The following is a 25,197-nucleotide window of genomic DNA, read 5'->3' as shown; positions in this document are numbered from 1 at the left end:
CACAAAAAGACTTCATGGAAGACACAAAAGAACAGAGTAAACTTCCAGTATCATGTATGTTTAACAGTTTTCTCACCTGAACAGATGACAGCAGCATCCTGACCATGTTCACATGTGTTTGATCCAAATCCACTGTGTTGGCACTCAGTTAGAGTACTTTCATTTCCTGAACAGGTCACATGATCAAGCCAGATCTGTCCAGTTCCTGCACCAAAGTGATCTGATTGAGGAACTTCCAGTGCTGACCCACAGTTTAACTGTCTGCAAACCACCTCAGCATCATTTAAGTCCCAGCCATCATCACAGACTGTTCCCCAGCTGTTGTTGAGATAAACTTCAACTCTGCCAGAACATTGAGTTGATCCAGATCCCGTTAAAATGATGGACACAGCTGAAAACAAAACACAGAAAAGTTATGAAGGGGACAAAACAAAGAATGCTTTCAGTCTCCAGCCAGAGATACTCAGCTATAGCAGAACGGTAAACTGAGACATGTAATAGTCAGAGTCATCACAGCTTTACCCTAAAAAAGCACTCTATAAGAAGTCCAAAGGATTTGCTTCTAACCCCGAAAGACTTTCAGCTCCCAAATTTGAAGTATAAGAGATTTTGTGAGGACTGCAGAACATCCACGTTAAGAAAGTTGAAGCAGGAGACTCTGTTTGAATTACAAGACCTGAAAAACCTAAGAACATTTATATTTCAAAGTTTATCAAATATTTCAAATATGTGGTGTCTCGTAAACACACACACTTTTAAAGATATCTTCCATGTTGCTGTCATAAATGTGCATTTGAAAATATTCAAACTTTACTTTACGGTTGTTAAAATGATGTCTGTAAGATTGTGCATTCTTTAAAAATTGCTTTATTTCTCTGTGGATCTGAGCTGCGTTTATAGAGGAAGATGCAAACATTTCACCACTCAAATACTCCACAGTGTGGTTATTGCATGGATCAGTTTGACTGCTCACACTGAATTTAATGATAAAACACATCAATAAGTGGAAGGCAGAGGTCTAAAAGAAGGTTGTTTCCACATTGTTTAATATTTATCAGATCATCAAGAGAATATCTCACCTGAACAGATGACAGCAGCATCCTGACCATGTTCACATGTGTTTGATCCAAATCCACTGTGTTGACACTCAGCTAGAGAACTTTCATTTCCTGAACAGGTGACATTGTCAAGCCAAATCTGTCCAGTTCCTGCACCAAAGTCAGCTGATGGAGGGACTTCCAGTGCCGACCCACAGTTTAACTGTCTGCAAACCACCTCAGCATCATTTAAGTCCCAGCCATCATCACAGACTGTTCCCCAGCTGTTATTGTGGTAAACTTCAAGTCTGCCAGAACATCCAGTTGATCCAGATCCAGTTAATCTGATCAGACCTTTTAATGATAAAGACATAACACACACTTTTCTTTAATATATGTTCCTTAAAGGAAATAAAGATACATATCACTCAATAACATATTAAGATGCAGTTTGTTCCGTATCAAACAGTTTTGACACCTGAACAGATGACACCAGCATCTGAGTAATGTCCATTGTTGTAGTAGTAGTAGTAGTTGTTGTTGTAGTAGTAGTAGTAGTAGTTTCCCCATCCAGAGTGTGACATTCACTTAGAGAACTCTCATTTCCTGAACAGGTCACATCACCGAGCCAGATCTGTCCAGTTCCTGGACCAAAGTAAGCTGATTGAGGAGCTTGGAGTGCCGACCCACAGTTTAACTGTCTGCAAACCACCTCAGCATCATTTAAGTCCCAGTTAAAATCAGTGATTGTTCCCCAGATGTTATTGTGAAAGATTTCAACTCTTCCCGAGCATCGAGATGATCCAGCTCCAGCTAACCTGATCAGATCTAAAAGCAAAAAACATAAAAAAAAACATTTAAAAACATCCTTTCTTAAAACAAAATTTCATGCATCCTAACTTATATTAACATCTCCATCTAACAGTTTTCCCACCTGAACAGATGACAGCAGCATCCTGACCATGTTCACATGTGTTTGATCCAAATCCACTGTGTTGACACTCAGCTAGAGAACTTTCATTTCCTGAACAGGTCACATGATCAAGCCAAATCTGTCCAGTTCCTGCACCAAAGTGCGCTGATGGAGGAACTTCCAGTGCTGACCCACAGTTTAACTGTCTGCAAACCACCTCAGCATCACTTAAGTCCCAGCCATCATCACAGACTGTTCCCCAGCTGTTACTGTGATAAACTTCAACTCTGCCAGAACATTGAGTAGATCCAGATCCAACTAATCTGATGTCACCTTTTATGTAAAAGACACAAAACAAACTATATTTCAACGTACATCGCTTAAAGAAAATATCTATGCATAACATGCAAAAACACTGACATGCAATTTCTTCCAAATCAAAAGATGTTGTCACCTGAACAGATGACACCAACGTCATAAAAATGTCCATAGTAGTTGTAGTAGTAGTAGTTGTTGTAGTAGTTGTAGTAGTTTCCCCATCCAGGGTGTTGACATTCACTTAGAGAACTTTCATTTCCTGAACAGGTCACACCAGTGAGCCAGACCTGTCCAGTTCCTGCACCAAATTTAGATGATTGAGTAGCTTCTAGTGCCGACCCACAGTTTAACTGTCTGCAAACCACCTCAGCATCATTTAAGTTCCAGTTGGAATCAGACACTGTTCCCAGATGTTATTGTGAAAGATTTCAACTCTGCCAGAACATCGAGATGATCCAGATCCAACTAATCTGATGAGATCTGAAAAGGAAAGAACATGAAAAATATTTCAAACATCCTTACACAAAAAGACTTCATGGAAGACACAAAAGAACAGAGTAAACTTCCAGTATCATGTATGTTTAACAGTTTTCTCACCTGAACAGATGACAGCAGCATCCTGACCATGTTCACATGTGTTTGATCCAAATCCACTGTGTTGGCACTCAGTTAGAGTACTTTCATTTCCTGAACAGGTCACATTGTCAAGCCAGATCTGTCCAGTTCCTGCACCAAAGTGAGCCGATTGAGGAACTTCCAGTGCAGACCCACAGTTTAACTGTCTGCAAACCACCTCAGCATCATTTAAGTCCCAGCCATCATCACAGACTGTTCCCCAGCTGTTGTTGAGATAAACTTCAACTCTGCCAGAACATTGAGTTGATCCAGATCCCGTTAAAATGATGGACACAGCTGAAAACAAAACACAGAAAAGTTATGAAGGGGACAAAACAAAGAATGCTTTCAGTCTCCAGCCAGAGATACTCAGCTATAGCAGAACGGTAAACTGAGACATGTAATAGTCAGAGTCATCACAGCTTTACCCTAAAAAAGCACTCTATAAGAAGTCCAAAGGATTTGCTTCTAACCCCGAAAGACTTTCAGCTCCCAAATTTGAAGTATAAGAGATTTTGTGAGGACTGCAGAACATCCACATTCAGAAAGTTGAAGCAGGAGACTCTGTTTGAATTACAAGACCTGAAAAACCTAAGAAAAATTTATATTTCAAAGTTTATCAAATATTTCAAATATGTGGTGTCTCGTAAACACACACACTTTTAAAGATATCTTCCATGTTGCTGTCATAAATGTGCATTTGAAAATATTCAAACTTTACTTTACGGTTGTTAAAATGATGTCTGTAAGATTGTGCATTCTTTAAAAATTGCTTTATTTCTCTGTGGATCTGAGCTGCGTTTATAGAGGAAGATGCAAACATTTCACCACTCAAATACTCCACAGTGTGGTTATTGCATGGATCAGTTTGACTGCTCACACTGAATTTAATGATAAAACACATCAATAAGTGGAAGGCAGAGGTCTAAAAGAAGGTTGTTTCCACATTGTTTAATATTTATCAGATCATCAAGAGAATATCTCACCTGAACAGATGACAGCAGCATCCTGACCATGTTCACATGTGTTTGATCCAAATCCACTGTGTTGACACTCAGCTAGAGAACTTTCATTTCCTGAACAGGTGACATTGTCAAGCCAAATCTGTCCAGTTCCTGCACCAAAGTCAGCTGATGGAGGGACTTCCAGTGCTGACCCACAGTTTAACTGTCTGCAAACCACCTCAGCATCATTTAAGTCCCAGCCATCATCACAGACTGTTCCCCAGCTGTTATTGTGGTAAACTTCAAGTCTGCCAGAACATCCAGTTGATCCAGATCCAGTTAATCTGATCAGACCTTTTAATGATAAAGACATAACACACACTTTTCTTTAATATATGTTCCTTAAAGGAAATAAAGATAGATATCACTCAATAACATATTAAGATGCAGTTTGTTCCGTATCAAACAGTTTTGACACCTGAACAGATGACACCAGCATCTGAGTAATGTCCATTGTTGTAGTAGTAGTAGTAGTTGTTGTTGTAGTAGTAGTAGTAGTAGTTTCCCCATCCAGAGTGTTGACATTCACTTAGAGAACTCTCATTTCCTGAACAGGTCACATCACCGAGCCAGATCTGTCCAGTTCCTGGACCAAAGTAAGCTGATTGAGGAGCTTGGAGTGCCGACCCACAGTTTAACTGTCTGCAAACCACCTCAGCATCATTTAAGTCCCAGTTAAAATCAGTGATTGTTCCCCAGATGTTATTGTGAAAGATTTCAACTCTTCCCGAGCATCGAGATGATCCAGCTCCAGCTAACCTGATCAGATCTAAAAGCAAAAAACATAAAAAAAACATTTAAAAACATCCTTTCTTAAAACAAAATTTCATGCATCCTAACTTATATTAACATCTCCATCTAACAGTTTTCCCACCTGAACAGATGACAGCAGCATCCTGACCATGTTCACATGTGTTTGAGCCAAATCCACTGTGTTGACACTCAGCTAGAGAACTTTCATTTCCTGAACAGGTCACATGATCAAGCCAAATCTGTCCAGTTCCTGCACCAAAGTGCGCTGATGGAGGAACTTCCAGTGCTGACCCACAGTTTAACTGTCTGCAAACCACCTCAGCATCACTTAAGTCCCAGCCATCATCACAGACTGTTCCCCAGCTGTTACTGTGATAAACTTCAACTCTGCCAGAACATTGAGTAGATCCAGATCCAACTAATCTGATGTCACCTTTTATGTAAAAGACACAAAACAAACTATATTTCAACGTACATCGCTTAAAGAAAATATCTATGCATAACATGCAAAAACACTGACATGCAATTTCTTCCAAATCAAAAGATGTTGTCACCTGAACAGATGACACCAACGTCATAAAAATGTCCATAGTAGTTGTAGTAGTAGTAGTTGTTGTAGTAGTTGTAGTAGTTTCCCCATCCAGGGTGTTGACATTCACTTAGAGAACTTTCATTTCCTGAACAGGTCACACCAGTGAGCCAGACCTGTCCAGTTCCTGCACCAAATTTAGATGATTGAGTAGCTTCTAGTGCCGACCCACAGTTTAACTGTCTGCAAACCACCTCAGCATCATTTAAGTTCCAGTTGGAATCAGACACTGTTCCCCAGATGTTATTGTGAAAGATTTCAACTCTGCCAGAACATCGAGATGATCCAGATCCAACTAATCTGATGAGATCTGAAAAGGAAAGAACATGAAAAATATTTTCAAACATCCTTACACAAAAAGACTTCATGGAAGACACAAAAGAACAGAGTAAACTTCCAGTATCATGTATGTTTTTTTTTTACACTTTATTTTTTATTGACAGTTTTGTATAATTTTTTACAAAACACGCAGACCCCCAACATTCATAGAGCATCCAGGCTAGCAAAAAACAAACAAAAAACAAACAAACAAACAAACAAACAAAAAAGAGAAAAAAAAAAAAAAAAAAAAAAAAAAAAAGGACATATCTCTTTATGGTACAATCAAATCAAATAGCTGAACAACAGCATTGAAACATGGTATCAGAAATTATAATATTTTTCCATTTGAGTAAAGGTCCCATTTTTTCCAGTATTTCTCAAATTTATCCGCAGCCAGTCTTAGTGAAAAAGTCAATCTCTCCATTGTGTAAATTTCCTTGATAATACCTATCCAGTCCAAGGATGACGGTGGATCCACGTTTAGCCATTTGCGAGTTATAGCTTTCTTTGCACCAGCCAATAATATCAATAAAAGATATTTGTCTGAATTCCTCAGTCCTTGTGGCAAATCACATAGATAAAACACAGTGAAATCAGGGGCCAAGTTCAAGCCCATCATGGTATTGATTTCTGTGATCACTACCAGCCAATAGGGGACAATCTTGGCACATTCCCAAAAAATATGAAAATGTCCTGCAGACACACTTCCACAGTTCCTCCAACACTGAGCCTTGTCGGGATCTTTACTTTGTTTACTCTTAGCATTCGGTGTGACAAAAAAACGCACTGTGTTTTTCCATGCAAATTCCCTCCATAGGCCTGAGCTCGAGGTCATTACCACAGCCTTACACATATTGAACCAGTTGTCGTCGTGTATTATTATTTCAGCATCTTTTTCCCATCTAGTTTTGATATATGTTGTGTCATTATTCCTACTTGTTTGTAAACATTTGTATAATCTGGATATCTGTTTCTTTGGTGCATTCCCCTTACAAGAGTCAAGGAAGATTTTAACCAAGCCCGTGTCCTCCTCTTCTAGGAATTTTATGTTTCTGTCGTAATGGTGCCTCAGCTGGAGGTATCTAAAGAAATCCTGTCTTTCCAAGTAAAAACTTCTCTGGAGTCGCTGGTAGTCTTTTAGTACATTTTTATCTGTAATCTTCCAGTAACCTGTTATACCCTTGTGTAACCACTGTATAAATCTCTTATCCTTGTTTGCAGGTGCAAAATCTGAATCATAAGCAGGCCATCTTAAAGTCCGGGCACTTTTTTCAGTTTTCTCATATTTGAGTATCTTATGCCATATCTCTATGGGCACTTTCATTAGCGCCGGGAGCAAGTCTGCATATATATGTCTTTTAATGAGCGGTTGATCTCCAAGCAGTGATTGGAGCGGTATCTCACAGTAGGATTGATCTATCTCCTTCCATTTAGCCTCACACATTGGGTCACACCACCCAATCATCACTCGCAACTGTGCAGCCCTATAATAGTCCTCAAGACACGGCAGAGCGAATCCACCTTTGTCCCTTTGCAATTGTAACGTCTGAAATTTTATTCTTGGTTTTTGTTTGGCCCAAATAAAGTTAGAGATCATCCTATTCCATTCGTTAAATTGCTTGGAGGGTACTTGTATAGGCAGCGCCTGGAACAAATAGAGAAGCTTTGGCAAAAGATTCATTTTTATTATATCTATCCGGTTATGCATATTCATTGGCAATAATGACCAGCGCTGTAGGTCTGCTTTAATTTCTGATGTTAGTGGGACATAATTGCATTCATAGAGGTCGGATAGATCTATGGGTATATGGATTCCTAGATATTTTATAGAGGTGTTACTCCAGTTAAACTTGGCTATCTTTTGAACATCTTGTGATGGGCGATAGTTATATAAGAGAATCTGAGTTTTCTGTAAATTTAATTTATATCCGGAATACATGCCAAATGTTTTCAATAATGAAAAAAGATTAGGCAGACTGATTTCCGGGTTAGTTAGCGTTATGAGAATATCGTCAGCATACAAACCAACTTTGTACGTTATATCGTTAATTAGTACACCTCTAATGTCTTTAGATTCCCTGATAGCCTGCGCCAGGGGCTCAATGAATAGCGCAAAAAGAGTGGGACTCAGGGGGCATCCCTGACGACAGCCTCTCTCCAGTTGTAGTGTATCTGTTAAATCACCATTAATTTTAATCCTGGCAGTGGGTGAGTTATATAGAGACTGTAAGCATCTGATGATTTGGCTATTAAAACCAAATCTCTCTAAGGCCAAATAAAGATAATTCCAGCAGACAGAGTCAAACGCCTTTTCGGCGTCAAGACTAACAGCTATTGATTCGATATTTTTCATTTTGTTTATTAGATGGAGAGCCCGCCTCACATTATCATGAGTTTGCCTATTTCGAACAAAACCTGTTTGATCTGTATCCGTTAGTTCTGAAGTTATAAATTCCAACCGTTTAGCTAATATTGTTGCAAATATCCTGTAGTCAATATTCAAGACAGAGACGGGTCTATAAGAACCACATTCTGTTCTATTTTTACCTGCTTTGGGAATTACTGAAATAACTGCTCGTTTCCAGGATGGTGGTATCTCACCCCCTGTAAGCACATGGTTAAAGCAATCCCTCAGCAGAGGGGTTACTAGATCTCTGAAATGTTTATACCACTCTGCCGGGTAGCCATCCTCACCGGCCATCTTATTACCTTTCAATTTTGAGATGGCCTTGTTAATCTCCTCCACAGTTATTGTTTGTGTTAATCTTTTATTTTGTTCTGTTCCTATCGATGGTAAATCAAGTGAGGAAAGAAATACATTAACAGAGGGCACATCTATCCTGTGTGGTTCTGCGTACAGTCGGGTATAATAGGTTACAAAAGATTCTTTTATGCTTTTCATGTCATGACATATTTTATCATTTGCTGGGTTTTTAATTTTCTGAATGAATCTGTCAGCCTGCTGTTTCCGTATCCTCCAAGCAAGAAGTCTCTTGGATTTAGGACCATTTTCATAATAATTCTGCTTAATAAATTTAGCCCTTTTCTCTATTTGATCTTCGTATAGCCTATTTAATATCTGTTGTGTTTCTTTAATTTGTGATAAGGTGTTATCATTGTTACTTTTCACATGTTCTGATTCTAGGTGTTTCAGTCTCGTAGTAAGGTCTATTAAATACTTCTCTTTTTCTTTTTTTTTATATGAGGACCACCAAATTAGTTTCCCTCTGAGAACTGCCTTCGCTGCGTCCCATAAAATACTAGGGGAAACATCACCATTGTTATTATAGTCCATATATTCCTTACATTCTTTTTTAACAAACCTTTCGAATTCTACATCGTTTAGTAGGCTAGTATTAAGCCTCCATAAAGACTCTTTCCGATCTGAATCCAAATGGAGTGTCAAGTACACCCCTGCATGGTCCGAAATATCTCTCACCCCTATATCACAATTTAGAATTCTATGTTTATCAGAGTGTGACATAAAAAAATAGTCCAGTCTTGAATACATATGGTGGGAATGTGAAAAAAAAGTATATTTCTTTTCCAGTGAGTGTGCATCCCTCCACACATCAAACAACCCCAGTTCCTTAAGCATTCTTTTAACAGATACTGCTTCTGGTTGTGGCAATTTAGTTTTGCTGGATGTGTCCAGAAACTGATTCAGGTGAATATTCCAATCTCCACCGCATATTAATATGCCTGATGTTTCTGTTGCAATTAATTCAGAAAGGGTCTTAATTAAGTGTTTATCAGTCCCCGGTGGTCTGTACACGTTAAACAATGTAACTTCCTTGTGATCTATGTACCCTTTGACCAGTATATAACGCCCCTCTTTATCTCTGATTTGTGAGGAAAGTTGGAAATGTACTTTGTCAGACAATAAGATGGCCACTCCTCTAGAATGCTTTTTTACATATGAGGAATAAAACACATTTTTGAACCCCATTTTACACAATTTGTTGTGTTCGATGGCAGAAAGATGTGTTTCTTGCCAGAAAATTATATCTTGTTTTTCTCGTTTCATTTTAGCAAGAGCTTTATTTCTTTTAATGGGGTTATGTAAACCGTTAACATTAAGTGTTATTACCTTATATTCTTGTCTGATCTCCATCAGGAAAAGGAAATTACACAATACCTGTAACTCTTTAGGTGCTCTGGAAAAAAAACGGGGGTCTGCGGAACACATAAACAACGTACCTGAACAAATAACATATATGACTTCCAATTATGAAGTATACGTCCAACTTCAAAACAAAGAGGAGAGTCCCTAGAGTCCCAGAGAGCCCCTCGTAGTGCTGCTTGGTGATCTCCGCTCATCGTAGCAGCGCTCTTGGAGAAAGCTGGTAACATCCCAAACTGCGGTCAAACCTTTCGCTCTTATTTTACGAGGAAAACTGCCGTCATAGGTGCGGAAAAAAAAAATTTCTTTTTAGGTGTTACTATCCATGCACTTGAATCTCTGGAGCTTTTCCTGGATGTATTTCATCCGTTCCTCCCGGGTCTGTCGTGGTGCCCCGCTCGCTCTTTCCCAGAAGGGCGTCCTCGGCTTGAGTGCGGGGATGCGTGGGATTGGGTCATCCGCTCCCTTTTCCATCAACTTCCTCTTCTCCAGGTCCTCGGATGCGTCTTGCGCGTTATTGTAGATCACGGGTCCGCTTTCATAAAACACACGCAGTCTCGACGGATACAGTGTTTGGAAGCGGAGCCCCTTCTCTTTTAAAATCCTCCTGATTGTGTTGTATGCTTTGCGTTTTGCTAAAATGTCACTAGGATAGTCTTGGTCGAAATACACCCGTCTCCCCTTCAGCCGTATTTCTTTTTTGGTCCATGCAGACCGGAGCACCAAGTCCTTGATCTTATATTCCAAAAAATGAATCACGACGGACCTGGGGTTGGAGCCCGGAGGTGGCTTGGGGCCGAGTGAGCGGTGGCACCGCTGTATGCCCAGATTGGTGTCGGGGAGGGGCAATTCCTTCTTTATGAAATTCTCCATGAATTCGAGCATGTTGTCCCCTTCTTCCCCCTCTGGTATCCCGTGAACTCGTATGTTATTCCTGCGGGAGCGGGCTTCCAGGTCGGACAGACGTGTCTGGAGGTCTTCTTGTAACTGGAGAGTATGGCCAAGCACGTCTTTAAGGTCGACTGTGACCTCCTCCACCTCGTTTACTCTCTGTTCGACCTCCTCAATCCTGCTTGTTGCCTCTTTCATGTCCGTGACAATTTCGTCGAGCCGTTGCCCCACTTCTTTCCTAAACTCCGACATTTCTGTTTTCACAAGTCCAATCTTTTCCGCTATTTCACCTTTTAAATTATCCTGGACTTTTTTCAGCTCCGCAAGAATGTTGGCTTCCATTGCCTCCATAGCTCCGGGTAGCTTTAGCTTGCTAGCACCGTCAACTTCTTTCGGTGAAAAAACTCCTTCCTCCGCACCTTCTTGCCGAATTCCTCTTGTCTTTCTCTTCTTACCCCCTGACATACTACTATGGATATTCCTCGTTATGTTATAACATGTCAGTTTTCAAGGGGCAACCAAACCGCCTGGGAGCTGAAAGATTATGCTGCGACCAGCTTCCCCACCATCCGGAAGTCCCCGCAGTATCATGTATGTTTAACAGTTTTCTCACCTGAACAGATGACAGCAGCATCCTGACCATGTTCACATGTGTTTGATCCAAATCCACTGTGTTGGCACTCAGTTAGAGAACTTTCATTTCCTGAACAGGTCACATGATCAAGCCAGATCTGTCCAGTTCCTGCACCAAAGTGATCTGATTGAGGAACTTCCAGTGCTGACCCACAGTTTAACTGTCTGCAAACCACCTCAGCATCACTTATGTCCCAGCCATCATCACAGACTGTTCCCCAGCTGTTGTTGAGATAAACTTCAACTCTGCCAGAACATTGAGTTGATCCAGATCCCGTTAAAATGATGGACACAGCTGAAAACAAAACACAGAAAAGTTATGAAGGGGACAAAACAAAGAATGCTTTCAGTCTCCAGCCAGAGATACTCAGCTATAGCAGAACGGTAAACTGAGACATGTAATAGTCAGAGTCATCACAGCTTTACCCTAAAAAAGCACTCTATAAGAAGTCCAAAGGATTTGCTTCTAACCCCGAAAGACTTTCAGCTCCCAAATTTGAAGTATAAGAGATTTTGTGAGGACTGCAGAACATCCACATTCAGAAAGTTGAAGCAGGAGACTCTGTTTGAATTACAAGACCTGAAAAACCTAAGAAAAATTTATATTTCAAAGTTTATCAAATATTTCAAATATGTGGTGTCTCGTAAACACACACACTTTTAAAGATATCTTCCATGTTGCTGTCATAAATGTGCATTTGAAAATATTCAAACTTTACTTTACGGTTGTTAAAATGATGTCTGTAAGATTGTGCATTCTTTAAAAATTGCTTTATTTCTCTGTGGATCTGAGCTGCGTTTATAGAGGAAGATGCAAACATTTCACCACTCAAATACTCCACAGTGTGGTTATTGCATGGATCAGTTTGACTGCTCACACTGAATTTAATGATAAAACACATCAATAAGTGGAAGGCAGAGGTCTAAAAGAAGGTTGTTTCCACATTGTTTAATATTTATCAGATCATCAAGAGAATATCTCACCTGAACAGATGACAGCAGCATCCTGACCATGTTCACATGTGTTTGATCCAAATCCACTGTGTTGACACTCAGCTAGAGAACTTTCATTTCCTGAACAGGTGACATTGTCAAGCCAAATCTGTCCAGTTCCTGCACCAAAGTCAGCTGATGGAGGGACTTCCAGTGCTGACCCACAGTTTAACTGTCTGCAAACCACCTCAGCATCATTTAAGTCCCAGCCATCATCACAGACTGTTCCCCAGCTGTTATTGTGGTAAACTTCAAGTCTGCCAGAACATCCAGTTGATCCAGATCCAGTTAATCTGATCAGACCTTTTAATGATAAAGACATAACACACACTTTTCTTTAATATATGTTCCTTAAAGGAAATAAAGATAGATATCACTCAATAACATATTAAGATGCAGTTTGTTCCGTATCAAACAGTTTTGACACCTGAACAGATGACACCAGCATCTGAGTAATGTCCATTGTTGTAGTAGTAGTAGTAGTTGTTGTTGTAGTAGTAGTAGTAGTAGTTTCCCCATCCAGAGTGTTGACATTCACTTAGAGAACTCTCATTTCCTGAACAGGTCACATCACCGAGCCAGATCTGTCCAGTTCCTGGACCAAAGTAAGCTGATTGAGGAGCTTGGAGTGCCGACCCACAGTTTAACTGTCTGCAAACCACCTCAGCATCATTTAAGTCCCAGTTAAAATCAGTGATTGTTCCCCAGATGTTATTGTGAAAGATTTCAACTCTTCCCGAGCATCGAGATGATCCAGCTCCAGCTAACCTGATCAGATCTAAAAGCAAAAAACATAAAAAAAACATTTAAAAACATCCTTTCTTAAAACAAAATTTCATGCATCCTAACTTATATTAACATCTCCATCTAACAGTTTTCCCACCTGAACAGATGACAGCAGCATCCTGACCATGTTCACATGTGTTTGAGCCAAATCCACTGTGTTGACACTCAGCTAGAGAACTTTCATTTCCTGAACAGGTCACATGATCAAGCCAAATCTGTCCAGTTCCTGCACCAAAGTGCGCTGATGGAGGAACTTCCAGTGCTGACCCACAGTTTAACTGTCTGCAAACCACCTCAGCATCACTTAAGTCCCAGCCATCATCACAGACTGTTCCCCAGCTGTTACTGTGATAAACTTCAACTCTGCCAGAACATTGAGTAGATCCAGATCCAACTAATCTGATGTCACCTTTTATGTAAAAGACACAAAACAAACTATATTTCAACGTACATCGCTTAAAGAAAATATCTATGCATAACATGCAAAAACACTGACATGCAATTTCTTCCAAATCAAAAGATGTTGTCACCTGAACAGATGACACCAACGTCATAAAAATGTCCATAGTAGTTGTAGTAGTAGTAGTTGTTGTAGTAGTTGTAGTAGTTTCCCCATCCAGGGTGTTGACATTCACTTAGAGAACTTTCATTTCCTGAACAGGTCACACCAGTGAGCCAGACCTGTCCAGTTCCTGCACCAAATTTAGATGATTGAGTAGCTTCTAGTGCCGACCCACAGTTTAACTGTCTGCAAACCACCTCAGCATCATTTAAGTTCCAGTTGGAATCAGACACTGTTCCCCAGATGTTATTGTGAAAGATTTCAACTCTGCCAGAACATCGAGATGATCCAGATCCAACTAATCTGATGAGATCTGAAAAGGAAAGAACATGAAAAATATTTTCAAACATCCTTACACAAAAAGACTTCATGGAAGACACAAAAGAACAGAGTAAACTTCCAGTATCATGTATGTTTAACAGTTTTCTCACCTGAACAGATGACAGCAGCATCCTGACCATGTTCACATGTGTTTGATCCAAATCCACTGTGTTGGCACTCAGTTAGAGTACTTTCATTTCCTGAACAGGTCACATGATCAAGCCAGATCTGTCCAGTTCCTGCACCAAAGTGATCTGATTGAGGAACTTCCAGTGCTGACCCACAGTTTAACTGTCTGCAAACCACCTCAGCATCATTTAAGTCCCAGCCATCATCACAGACTGTTCCCCAGCTGTTGTTGAGATAAACTTCAAGTCTGCCAGAACATTGAGTTGATCCAGATCCCGTTAAAATGATGGACACAGCTGAAAACAAAACACAGAAAAGTTATGAAGGGGACAAAACAAAGAATGCTTTCAGTCTCCAGCCAGAGATACTCAGCTATAGCAGAACGGTAAACTGAGACATGTAATAGTCAGAGTCATCACAGCTTTACCCTAAAAAAGCACTCTATAAGAAGTCCAAAGGATTTGCTTCTAACCCCGAAAGACTTTCAGCTCCCAAATTTGAAGTATAAGAGATTTTGTGAGGACTGCAGAACATCCACGTTAAGAAAGTTGAAGCAGGAGACTCTGTTTGAATTACAAGACCTGAAAAACCTAAGAAACATTTATATTTCAAAGTTTATCAAATATTTCAAATATGTGGTGTCTCGTAAACACACACACTTTTAAAGATATCTTCCATGTTGCTGTCATAAATGTGCATTTGAAAATATTCAAACTTTACTTTACGGTTGTTAAAATGATGTCTGTAAGATTGTGCATTCTTTAAAAATTGCTTTATTTCTCTGTGGATCTGAGCTGCGTTTATAGAGGAAGATGCAAACATTTCACCACTCAAATACTCCACAGTGTGGTTATTGCATGGATCAGTTTGACTGCTCACACTGAATTTAATGATAAAACACATCAATAAGTGGAAGGCAGAGGTCTAAAAGAAGGTTGTTTCCACATTGTTTAATATTTATCAGATCATCAAGAGAATATCTCACCTGAACAGATGACAGCAGCATCCTGACCATGTTCACATGTGTTTGATCCAAATCCACTGTGTTGACACTCAGCTAGAGAACTTTCATTTCCTGAACAGGTGACATTGTCAAGCCAAATCTGTCCAGTTCCTGCACCAAAGTGAGCTGATGGAGGAACTTCCAGTGCCGACCCACAGTTTAACTGTCTGCAAACCACCTCAGCATCATTTAAGTCCCAGCCATCATCACAGACTGTTCCCCAGCTGTTATTGTGGTAAACTTCAAGTCTGCCAGAACATCCAGTTGATCCAGATCCAGTTAATCTGATCAGACCTTTTAATGAAAAAGACATAACACACACTTTTCTTTAATATATGTTCCTTAAAGGAAATAAAGATACATATCACTCAATAACATATTAAGATGCAGTTTGTTCCGTATCAAACAGTTTTGACACCTGAACAGATGACACCAGCATCTGAGTAATGTCCATTGTTGTAGTAGTAGTAGTAGTTGTTGTTGTAGTAGTAGTAGTAGTAGTAGTTTCCCCATCCAGAGTGTTGACATTCACTTAGAGAACTCTCATTTCCTGAACAGGTCACATCACCGAGCCAGATCTGTCCAGTTCCTGGACCAAAGTAAGCTGATTGAGGAGCTTGGAGTGCCGACCCACAGTTTAACTGTCTGCAAACCACCTCAGCATCATTTAAGTCCCAGTTAAAATCAGTGATTGTTCCCCAGATGTTATTGTGAAAGATTTCAACTCTTCCCGAGCATCGAGATGATCCAGCTCCAGCTAACCTGATCAGATCTAAAAGCAAAAAACATAAAAAAAACATTTAAAAACATCCTTTCTTAAAACAAAATTTCATGCATCCTAACTTATATTAACATCTCCATCTAACAGTTTTCCCACCTGAACAGATGACAGCAGCATCCTGACCATGTTCACATGTGTTTGAGCCAAATCCACTGTGTTGACACTCAGCTAGAGAACTTTCATTTCCTGAACAGGTCACATGATCAAGCCAAATCTGTCCAGTTCCTGTACCAAAGTGCGCTGATGGAGGAACTTCCAGTGCTGACCCACAGTTTAACTGTCTGCAAACCACCTCAGCATCACTTAAGTCCCAGCCATCATCACAGACTGTTCCCCAGCTGTTACTGTGATAAACTTCAACTCTGCCAGAACATTGAGTAGATCCAGATCCAACTAATCTGATGTCACCTTTTATGTAAAAGACACAAAACAAACTATATTTCAACGTACATCGCTTAAAGAAAATATGGATGCATAACATGCAAAAACACTGACATGCAATTTCTTCCAAATCAAAAGATGTTGTCACCTGAACAGATGACACCAACGTCATAAAAATGTCCATAGTAGTTGTAGTAGTAGTAGTTGTTGTAGTAGTTGTAGTAGTTTCCCCATCCAGGGTGTTGACATTCACTTAGAGAACTTTCATTTCCTGAACAGGTCACACCAGTGAGCCAGACCTGTCCAGTTCCTGCACCAAATTTAGATGATTGAGTAGCTTCTAGTGCCGACCCACAGTTTAACTGTCTGCAAACCACCTCAGCATCATTTAAGTTCCAGTTGGAATCAGAGACTGTTCCCCAGATGTTATTGTGAAAGATTTCAACTCTGCCAGAACATCGAGATGATCCAGATCCAACTAATCTGATGAGATCTGAAAAGGAAAGAACATGAAAAATATTTTCAAACATCCTTACACAAAAAGACTTCATGGAAGACACAAAAGAACAGAGTTAACTTCCAGTATCATGTATGTTTAACAGTTTTCTCACCTGAACAGATGACAGCAGCATCCTGACCATGTTCACATGTGTTTGATCCAAATCCACTGTGTTGGCACTCAGTTAGAGAACTTTCATTTCCTGAACAGGTCACATGATCAAGCCAGATCTGTCCAGTTCCTGCACCAAAGTGATCTGACTGAGGAACTTCCAGTGCTGACCCACAGTTTAACTGTCTGCAAACCACCTCAGCATCATTTAAGTCCCAGCCATCATCACAGACTGTTCCCCAGCTGTTGTTGAGATAAACTTCAACTCTGCCAGAACATTGAGTTGATCCAGATCCCGTTAAAATGATGGACACAGCTGAAAACAAAACACAGAAAAGTTATGAAGGGGACAAAACAAAGAATGCTTTCAGTCTCCAGCCAGAGATACTCAGCTATAGCAGAACGGTAAACTGAGACATGTAATAGTCAGAGTCATCACAGCTTTACCCTAAAAAAGCACTCTATAAGAAGTCCAAAGGATTTGCTTCTAACCCCGAAAGACTTTCAGCTCCCAAATTTGAAGTATAAGAGATTTTGTGAGGACTGCAGAACATCCACATTCAGAAAGTTGAAGCAGGAGACTCTGTTTGAATTACAAGACCTGAAAAACCTAAGAAAAATTTATATTTCAAAGTTTATCAAATATTTCAAATATGTGGTGTCTCGTAAACACACACACTTTTAAAGATATCTTCCATGTTGCTGTCATAAATGTGCATTTGAAAATATTCAAACTTTACTTTACGGTTGTTAAAATGATGTCTGTAAGATTGTGCATTCTTTAAAAATTGCTTTATTTCTCTGTGGATCTGAGCTGCGTTTATAGAGGAAGATGCAAACATTTCACCACTCAAATACTCCACAGTGTGGTTATTGCATGGATCAGTTTGACTGCTCACACTGAATTTAATGATAAAACACATCAATAAGTGGAAGGCAGAGGTCTAAAAGAAGGTTGTTTCCACATTGTTTAATATTTATCAGATCATCAAGAGAATATCTCACCTGAACAGATGACAGCAGCATCCTGACCATGTTCACATGTGTTTGATCCAAATCCACTGTGTTGACACTCAGCTAGAGAACTTTCATTTCCTGAACAGGTGACATTGTCAAGCCAAATCTGTCCAGTTCCTGCACCAAAGTCAGCTGATGGAGGAACTTCCAGTGCTGACCCACAGTTTAACTGTCTGCAAACCACCTCAGCATCATTTAAGTCCCAGCCATCATCACAGACTGTTCCCCAGCTGTTATTGTGGTAAACTTCAAGTCTGCCAGAACATCCAGTTGATCCAGATCCAGTTAATCTGATCAGACCTTTTAATGAAAAAGACATAACACACACTTTTCTTTAATATATGTTCCTTAAAGGAAATAAAGATACATATCACTCAATAACATATTAAGATGCAGTTTGTTCCGTATCAAACAGTTTTGACACCTGAACAGATGACACCAGCATCTGAGTAATGTCCATTGTTGTAGTAGTAGTAGTAGTTGTTGTTGTAGTAGTAGTAGTAGTAGTTTCCCCATCCAGAGTGTTGACATTCACTTAGAGAACTCTCATTTCCTGAACAGGTCACATCACCGAGCCAGATCTGTCCAGTTCCTGGACCAAAGTAAGCTGATTGAGGAGCTTGGAGTGCCGACCCACAGTTTAACTGTCTGCAAACCACCTCAGCATCATTTAAGTCCCAGTTAAAATCAGTGATTGTTCCCCAGATGTTATTGTGAAAGATTTCAACTCTTCCCGAGCATCGAGATGATCCAGCTCCAGCTAACCTGATCAGATCTAAAAGCAAAAAACATAAAAAAAACATTTAAAAACATCCTTTCTTAAAACAAAATTTCATGCATCCTAACTTATATTAACATCTCCATCTAACAGTTTTCCCACCTGAACAGATGACAGCAGCATCCTGACCATGTTCACATGTGTTTGAGCCAAATCCACTGTGTTGACACTCAGCTAGAGAACTTTCATTTCCTGAACAGGTCACATGATCAAGCCAAATCTGTCCAGTTCCTGCACCAAAGTGCGCTGATGGAGGAACTTCCAGTGCTGACCCACAGTTTAACTGTCTGCAAACCACCTCAGCATCACTTAAGTCCCAGCCATCATCACAGACTGTTCCCCAGCTGTTACTGTGATAAACTTCAACTCTGCCAGAACATTGAGTAGATCCAGATCCAACTAATCTGATGTCACCTTTTATGTAAAAGACACAAAACAAACTATATTTCAACGTACATCGCTTAAAGAAAATATCTATGCATAACATGCAAAAACACTGACATGCAATTTCTTCCAAATCAAAAGATGTTGTCACCTGAACAGATGACACCAACGTCATAAAAATGTCCATAGTAGTTGTAGTAGTAGTAGTTGTTGTAGTAGTTGTAGTAGTTTCCCCATCCAGGTGTTGACATTCACTTAGAGAACTTTCATTTCCTGAACAGGTCACACCAGTGAGCCAGACCTGTCCAGTTCCTGCACCAAATTTAGATGATTGAGTAGCTTCTAGTGCCGACCCACAGTTTAACTGTCTGCAAACCACCTCAGCATCATTTAAGTTCCAGTTGGAATCAGAGACTGTTCCCCAGATGTTATTGTGAAAGATTTCAACTCTGCCAGAACATCGAGATGATCCAGATCCAACTAATCTGATGAGATCTGAAAAGGAAAGAACATGAAAAATATTTTCAAACATCCTTACACAAAAAGACTTCATGGAAGACACAAAAGAACAGAGTTAACTTCCAGTATCATGTATGTTTAACAGTTTTCTCACCTGAACAGATGACAGCAGCATCCTGACCATGTTCACATGTGTTTGATCCAAATCCACTGTGTTGGCACTCAGTTAGAGTACTTTCATTTCCTGAACAGGTCACATGATCAAGCCAGATCTGTCCAGTTCCTGCACCAAAGTGATCTGACTGAGGAACTTCCAGTGCTGACCCACAGTTTAACTGTCTGCAAACCACCTCAGCATCATTTAAGTCCCAGCCATCATCACAGACTGTTCCCCAGCTGTTGTTGAGATAAACTTCAACTCTGCCAGAACATTGAGTTGATCCAGATCCCGTTAAAATGATGGACACAGCTGAAAACAAAACACAGAAAAGTTATGAAGGGGACAAAACAAAGAATGCTTTCAGTCTCCAGCCAGAGATACTCAGCTATAGCAGAACGGTAAACTGAGACATGTAATAGTCAGAGTCATCACAGCTTTACCCTAAAAAAGCACTCTATAAGAAGTCCAAAGGATTTGCTTCTAACCCCGAAAGACTTTCAGCTCCCAAATTTGAAGTATAAGAGATTTTGTGAGGACTGCAGAACATCCACATTCAGAAAGTTGAAGCAGGAGACTCTGTTTGAATTACAAGACCTGAAAAACCTAAGAAACATTTATATTTCAAAGTTTATCAAATATTTCAAATATGTGGTGTCTCGTAAACACACACACTTTTAAAGATATCTTCCATGTTGCTGTCATAAATGTGCATTTGAAAATATTCAAACTTTACGGTTGTTAAAATGATGTCTGTAAGATTGTGCATTCTTTAAAAATTGCTTTATTTCTCTGTGGATCTGAGCTGCGTTTATAGAGGAAGATGCAAACATTTCACCACTCAAATACTCCACAGTGTGGTTATTGCATGGATCAGTTTGACTGCTCACACTGAATTTAATGATAAAACACATCAATAAGTGGAAGGCAGAGGTCTAAAAGAAGGTTGTTTCCACATTGTTTAATATTTATCAGATCATCAAGAGAATATCTCACCTGAACAGATGACAGCAGCATCCTGACCATGTTCACATGTGTTTGATCCAAATCCACTGTGTTGACACTCAGCTAGAGAACTTTCATTTCCTGAACAGGTGACATTGTCAAGCCAAATCTGTCCAGTTCCTGCACCAAAGTCAGCTGATGGAGGGACTTCCAGTGCTGACCCACAGTTTAACTGTCTGCAAACCACCTCAGCATCATTTAAGTCCCAGCCATCATCACAGACTGTTCCCCAGATGTTATTGTGGTAAACTTCAAGTCTGCCAGAACATCCAGTTGATCCAGATCCAGTTAATCTGATCAGACCTTTTAATGAAAAGACATAACACACACTTTTCTTTAATATATGTTCCTTAAAGGAAATAAAGATACATATCACTCAATAACATATTAAGATGCAGTTTGTTCCGTATCAAACAGTTTTGACACCTGAACAGATGACACCAGCATCTGAGTAATGTCCATTGTTGTAGTAGTAGTAGTAGTTGTTGTTGTAGTAGTAGTAGTAGTAGTTTCCCCATCCAGAGTGTTGACATTCACTTAGAGAACTCTCATTTCCTGAACAGGTCACATCACCGAGCCAGATCTGTCCAGTTCCTGGACCAAAGTAAGCTGATTGAGGAGCTTGGAGTGCCGACCCACAGTTTAACTGTCTGCAAACCACCTCAGCATCATTTAAGTCCCAGTTAAAATCAGTGATTGTTCCCCAGATGTTATTGTGAAAGATTTCAACTCTTCCCGAGCATCGAGATGATCCAGCTCCAGCTAACCTGATCAGATCTAAAAGCAAAAAACATAAAAAAAACATTTAAAAACATCCTTTCTTAAAACAAAATTTCATGCATCCTAACTTATATTAACATCTCCATCTAACAGTTTTCCCACCTGAACAGATGACAGCAGCATCCTGACCATGTTCACATGTGTTTGAGCCAAATCCACTGTGTTGACACTCAGCTAGAGAACTTTCATTTCCTGAACAGGTCACATGATCAAGCCAAATCTGTCCAGTTCCTGCACCAAAGTGCGCTGATGGAGGAACTTCCAGTGCTGACCCACAGTTTAACTGTCTGCAAACCACCTCAGCATCACTTAAGTCCCAGCCATCATCACAGACTGTTCCCCAGCTGTTACTGTGATAAACTTCAACTCTGCCAGAACATTGAGTAGATCCAGATCCAACTAATCTGATGTCACCTTTTATGTAAAAGACACAAAACAAACTATATTTCAACGTACATCGCTTAAAGAAAATATGGATGCATAACATGCAAAAACACTGACATGCAATTTCTTCCAAATCAAAAGATGTTGTCACCTGAACAGATGACACCAACGTCATAAAAATGTCCATAGTAGTTGTAGTAGTAGTTGTTGTAGTAGTTGTAGTAGTTTCCCCATCCAGTGTGCTGACATTCACTTAGAGAACTTTCATTTCCTGAACAGGTCACACCAGTGAGCCAGACCTGTCCAGTTCCTGCACCAAATTTAGATGATTGAGTAGCTTCTAGTGCCGACCCACAGTTTAACTGTCTGCAAACCACCTCAGCATCATTTAAGTTCCAGTTGGAATCAGAGACTGTTCCCCAGATGTTATTGTGAAAGATTTCAACTCTGCCAGAACATCGAGATGATCCAGATCCAACTAATCTGATGAGATCTGAAAAGGAAAGAACATGAAAAATATTTTCAAACATCCTTACACAAAAAGACTTCATGGAAGACACAAAAGAACAGAGTTAACTTCCAGTATCATGTATGTTTAACAGTTTTCTCACCTGAACAGATGACAGCAGCATCCTGACCATGTTCACATGTGTTTGATCCAAATCCACTGTGTTGGCACTCAGTTAGAGTACTTTCATTTCCTGAACAGGTCACATGATCAAGCCAGATCTGTCCAGTTCCTGCACCAAAGTGATCTGACTGAGGAACTTCCAGTGCTGACCCACAGTTTAACTGTCTGCAAACCACCTCAGCATCATTTAAGTCCCAGCCATCATCACAGACTGTTCCCCAGCTGTTGTTGAGATAAACTTCAACTCTGCCAGAACATTGAGTTGATCCAGATCCCGTTAAAATGATGGACACAGCTGAAAACAAAACACAGAAAAGTTATGAAGGGGACAAAACAAAGAATGCTTTCAGTCTCCAGCCAGAGATACTCAGCTATAGCAGAACGGTAAACTGAGACATGTAATAGTCAGAGTCATCACAGCTTTACCCTAAAAAAGCACTCTATAAGAAGTCCAAAGGATTTGCTTCTAACCCCGAAAGACTTTCAGCTCCCAAATTTGAAGTATAAGAGATTTTGTGAGGACTGCAGAACATCCACATTCAGAAAGTTGAAGCAGGAGACTCTGTTTGAATTACAAGACCTGAAAAACCTAAGAAACATTTATATTTCAAAGTTTATCAAATATTTCAAATATGTGGTGTCTCGTAAACACACACACTTTTAAAGATATCTTCCATGTTGCTGTCATAAATGTGCATTTGAAAATATTCAAACTTTACTTACGGTTGTTAAAATGATGTCTGTAAGATTGTGCATTCTTTAAAAATTGCTTTATTTCTCTGTGGATCTGAGCTGCGTTTATAGAGGAAGATGCAAACATTTCACCACTCAAATACTCCACAGTGTGGTTATTGCATGGATCAGTTTGACTGCTCACACTGAATTTAATGATAAAACACATCAATAAGTGGAAGGCAGAGGTCTAAAAGAAGGTTGTTTCCACATTGTTTAATATTTATCAGATCATCAAGAGAATATCTCACCTGAACAGATGACAGCAGCATCCTGACCATGTTCACATGTGTTTGATCCAAATCCACTGTGTTGACACTCAGCTAGAGAACTTTCATTTCCTGAACAGGTGACATTGTCAAGCCAAATCTGTCCAGTTCCTGCACCAAAGTCAGCTGATGGAGGACTTCCAGTGCTGACCCACAGTTTAACTGTCTGCAAACCACCTCAGCATCATTTAAGTCCCAGCCATCATCACAGACTGTTCCCCAGCTGTTATTGTGGTAAACTTCAAGTCTGCCAGAACATCCAGTTGATCCAGATCCAGTTAATCTGATCAGACCTTTTAATGAAAAAGACATAACACACACTTTTCTTTAATATATGTTCCTTAAAGGAAATAAAGATACATATCACTCAATAACATATTAAGATGCAGTTTGTTCCGTATCAAACAGTTTTGACACCTGAACAGATGACACCAGCATCTGAGTAATGTCCATTGTTGTAGTAGTAGTAGTAGTTGTTGTTGTAGTAGTAGTAGTAGTAGTTTCCCCATCCAGAGTGTTGACATTCACTTAGAGAACTCTCATTTCCTGAACAGGTCACATCACCGAGCCAGATCTGTCCAGTTCCTGGACCAAAGTAAGCTGATTGAGGAGCTCGGAGTGCAGACCCACAGTTTAACTGTCTGCAAACCACCTCAGCATCATTTAAGTCCCAGTTAAAATCAGTGATTGTTCCCCAGATGTTATTGTGAAAGATTTCAACTCTTCCCGAGCATCGAGATGATCCAGCTCCAGCTAACCTGATCAGATCTAAAAGCAAAAAACATAAAAAAAACATTTAAAAACATCCTTTCTTAAAACAAAATTTCATGCATCCTAACTTATATTAACATCTCCATCTAACAGTTTTCCCACCTGAACAGATGACAGCAGCATCCTGACCATGTTCACATGTGTTTGAGCCAAATCCACTGTGTTGACACTCAGCTAGAGAACTTTCATTTCCTGAACAGGTCACATGATCAAGCCAAATCTGTCCAGTTCCTGCACCAAAGTGCGCTGATGGAGGAACTTCCAGTGCTGACCCACAGTTTAACTGTCTGCAAACCACCTCAGCATCACTTAAGTCCCAGCCATCATCACAGACTGTTCCCCAGCTGTTACTGTGATAAACTTCAACTCTGCCAGAACATTGAGTAGATCCAGATCCAACTAATCTGATGTCACCTTTTATGTAAAAGACACAAAACAAACTATATTTCAACGTACATCGCTTAAAGAAAATATGGATGCATAACATGCAAAAACACTGACATGCAATTTCTTCCAAATCAAAAGATGTTGTCACCTGAACAGATGACACCAACGTCATAAAAATGTCCATAGTAGTTGTAGTAGTAGTAGTTGTTGTAGTAGTTGTAGTAGTTTCCCCATCCAGGGTGTTGACATTCACTTAGAGAACTTTCATTTCCTGAACAGGTCACACCAGTGAGCCAGACCTGTCCAGTTCCTGCACCAAATTTAGATGATTGAGTAGCTTCTAGTGCCGACCCACAGTTTAACTGTCTGCAAACCACCTCAGCATCATTTAAGTTCCAGTTGGAATCAGACACTGTTCCCCAGATGTTATTGTGAAAGATTTCAACTCTGCCAGAACATCGAGATGATCCAGATCCAACTAATCTGATGAGATCTGAAAAGGAAAGAACATGAAAAATATTTTCAAACATCCTTACACAAAAAGACTTCATGGAAGACACAAAAGAACAGAGTTAACTTCCAGTATCATGTATGTTTAACAGTTTTCTCACCTGAACAGATGACAGCAGCATCCTGACCATGTTCACATGTGTTTGATCCAAATCCACTGTGTTGGCACT

At 39.9% G+C, this 25,197-nt stretch overlaps 1 protein-coding gene across 1 annotated transcript in view; it reads right to left on the bottom strand.

Moving 5' to 3' along the window:
* Nucleotides 1-25,197, bottom strand: part of LOC109197463 (uncharacterized) — a 45,897-nt gene that overhangs the window by 8,982 nt on the left and 11,718 nt on the right. The window contains exons 8-29 of the mRNA XM_025904847.1: nt 24,666-25,010; nt 24,233-24,544; nt 21,879-22,220; nt 21,446-21,757; nt 20,990-21,340; nt 20,555-20,866; nt 18,205-18,555; nt 17,769-18,080; nt 16,302-16,646; nt 15,869-16,180; nt 15,410-15,763; nt 14,974-15,285; nt 13,507-13,851; nt 13,074-13,385; nt 12,618-12,968; nt 12,182-12,493; nt 5,195-5,539; nt 4,762-5,073; nt 4,306-4,656; nt 3,870-4,181; nt 2,866-3,180; nt 77-391 (exon numbers count right to left, since the gene is read on the bottom strand). Coding sequence (XP_025760632.1) covers nt 77-391; nt 2,866-3,180; nt 3,870-4,181; nt 4,306-4,656; nt 4,762-5,073; nt 5,195-5,539; nt 12,182-12,493; nt 12,618-12,968; nt 13,074-13,385; nt 13,507-13,851; nt 14,974-15,285; nt 15,410-15,763; nt 15,869-16,180; nt 16,302-16,646; nt 17,769-18,080; nt 18,205-18,555; nt 20,555-20,866; nt 20,990-21,340; nt 21,446-21,757; nt 21,879-22,220; nt 24,233-24,544; nt 24,666-25,010 — 7,230 coding nt within the window. The remainder of the gene's footprint in view (nt 1-76; nt 392-2,865; nt 3,181-3,869; nt 4,182-4,305; nt 4,657-4,761; nt 5,074-5,194; nt 5,540-12,181; nt 12,494-12,617; nt 12,969-13,073; nt 13,386-13,506; nt 13,852-14,973; nt 15,286-15,409; nt 15,764-15,868; nt 16,181-16,301; nt 16,647-17,768; nt 18,081-18,204; nt 18,556-20,554; nt 20,867-20,989; nt 21,341-21,445; nt 21,758-21,878; nt 22,221-24,232; nt 24,545-24,665; nt 25,011-25,197) is intronic.

Source organism: Oreochromis niloticus, linkage group LG3 (assembly GCF_001858045.2).
Source record: "Oreochromis niloticus isolate F11D_XX linkage group LG3, O_niloticus_UMD_NMBU, whole genome shotgun sequence".
In the NCBI taxonomy this organism is placed as follows: Eukaryota; Metazoa; Chordata; class Actinopteri; order Cichliformes; family Cichlidae; genus Oreochromis; species Oreochromis niloticus.
Note: the sequence above shows the minus strand (reverse complement) of the source record. Positions and strands in the feature narration are given on the sequence as shown.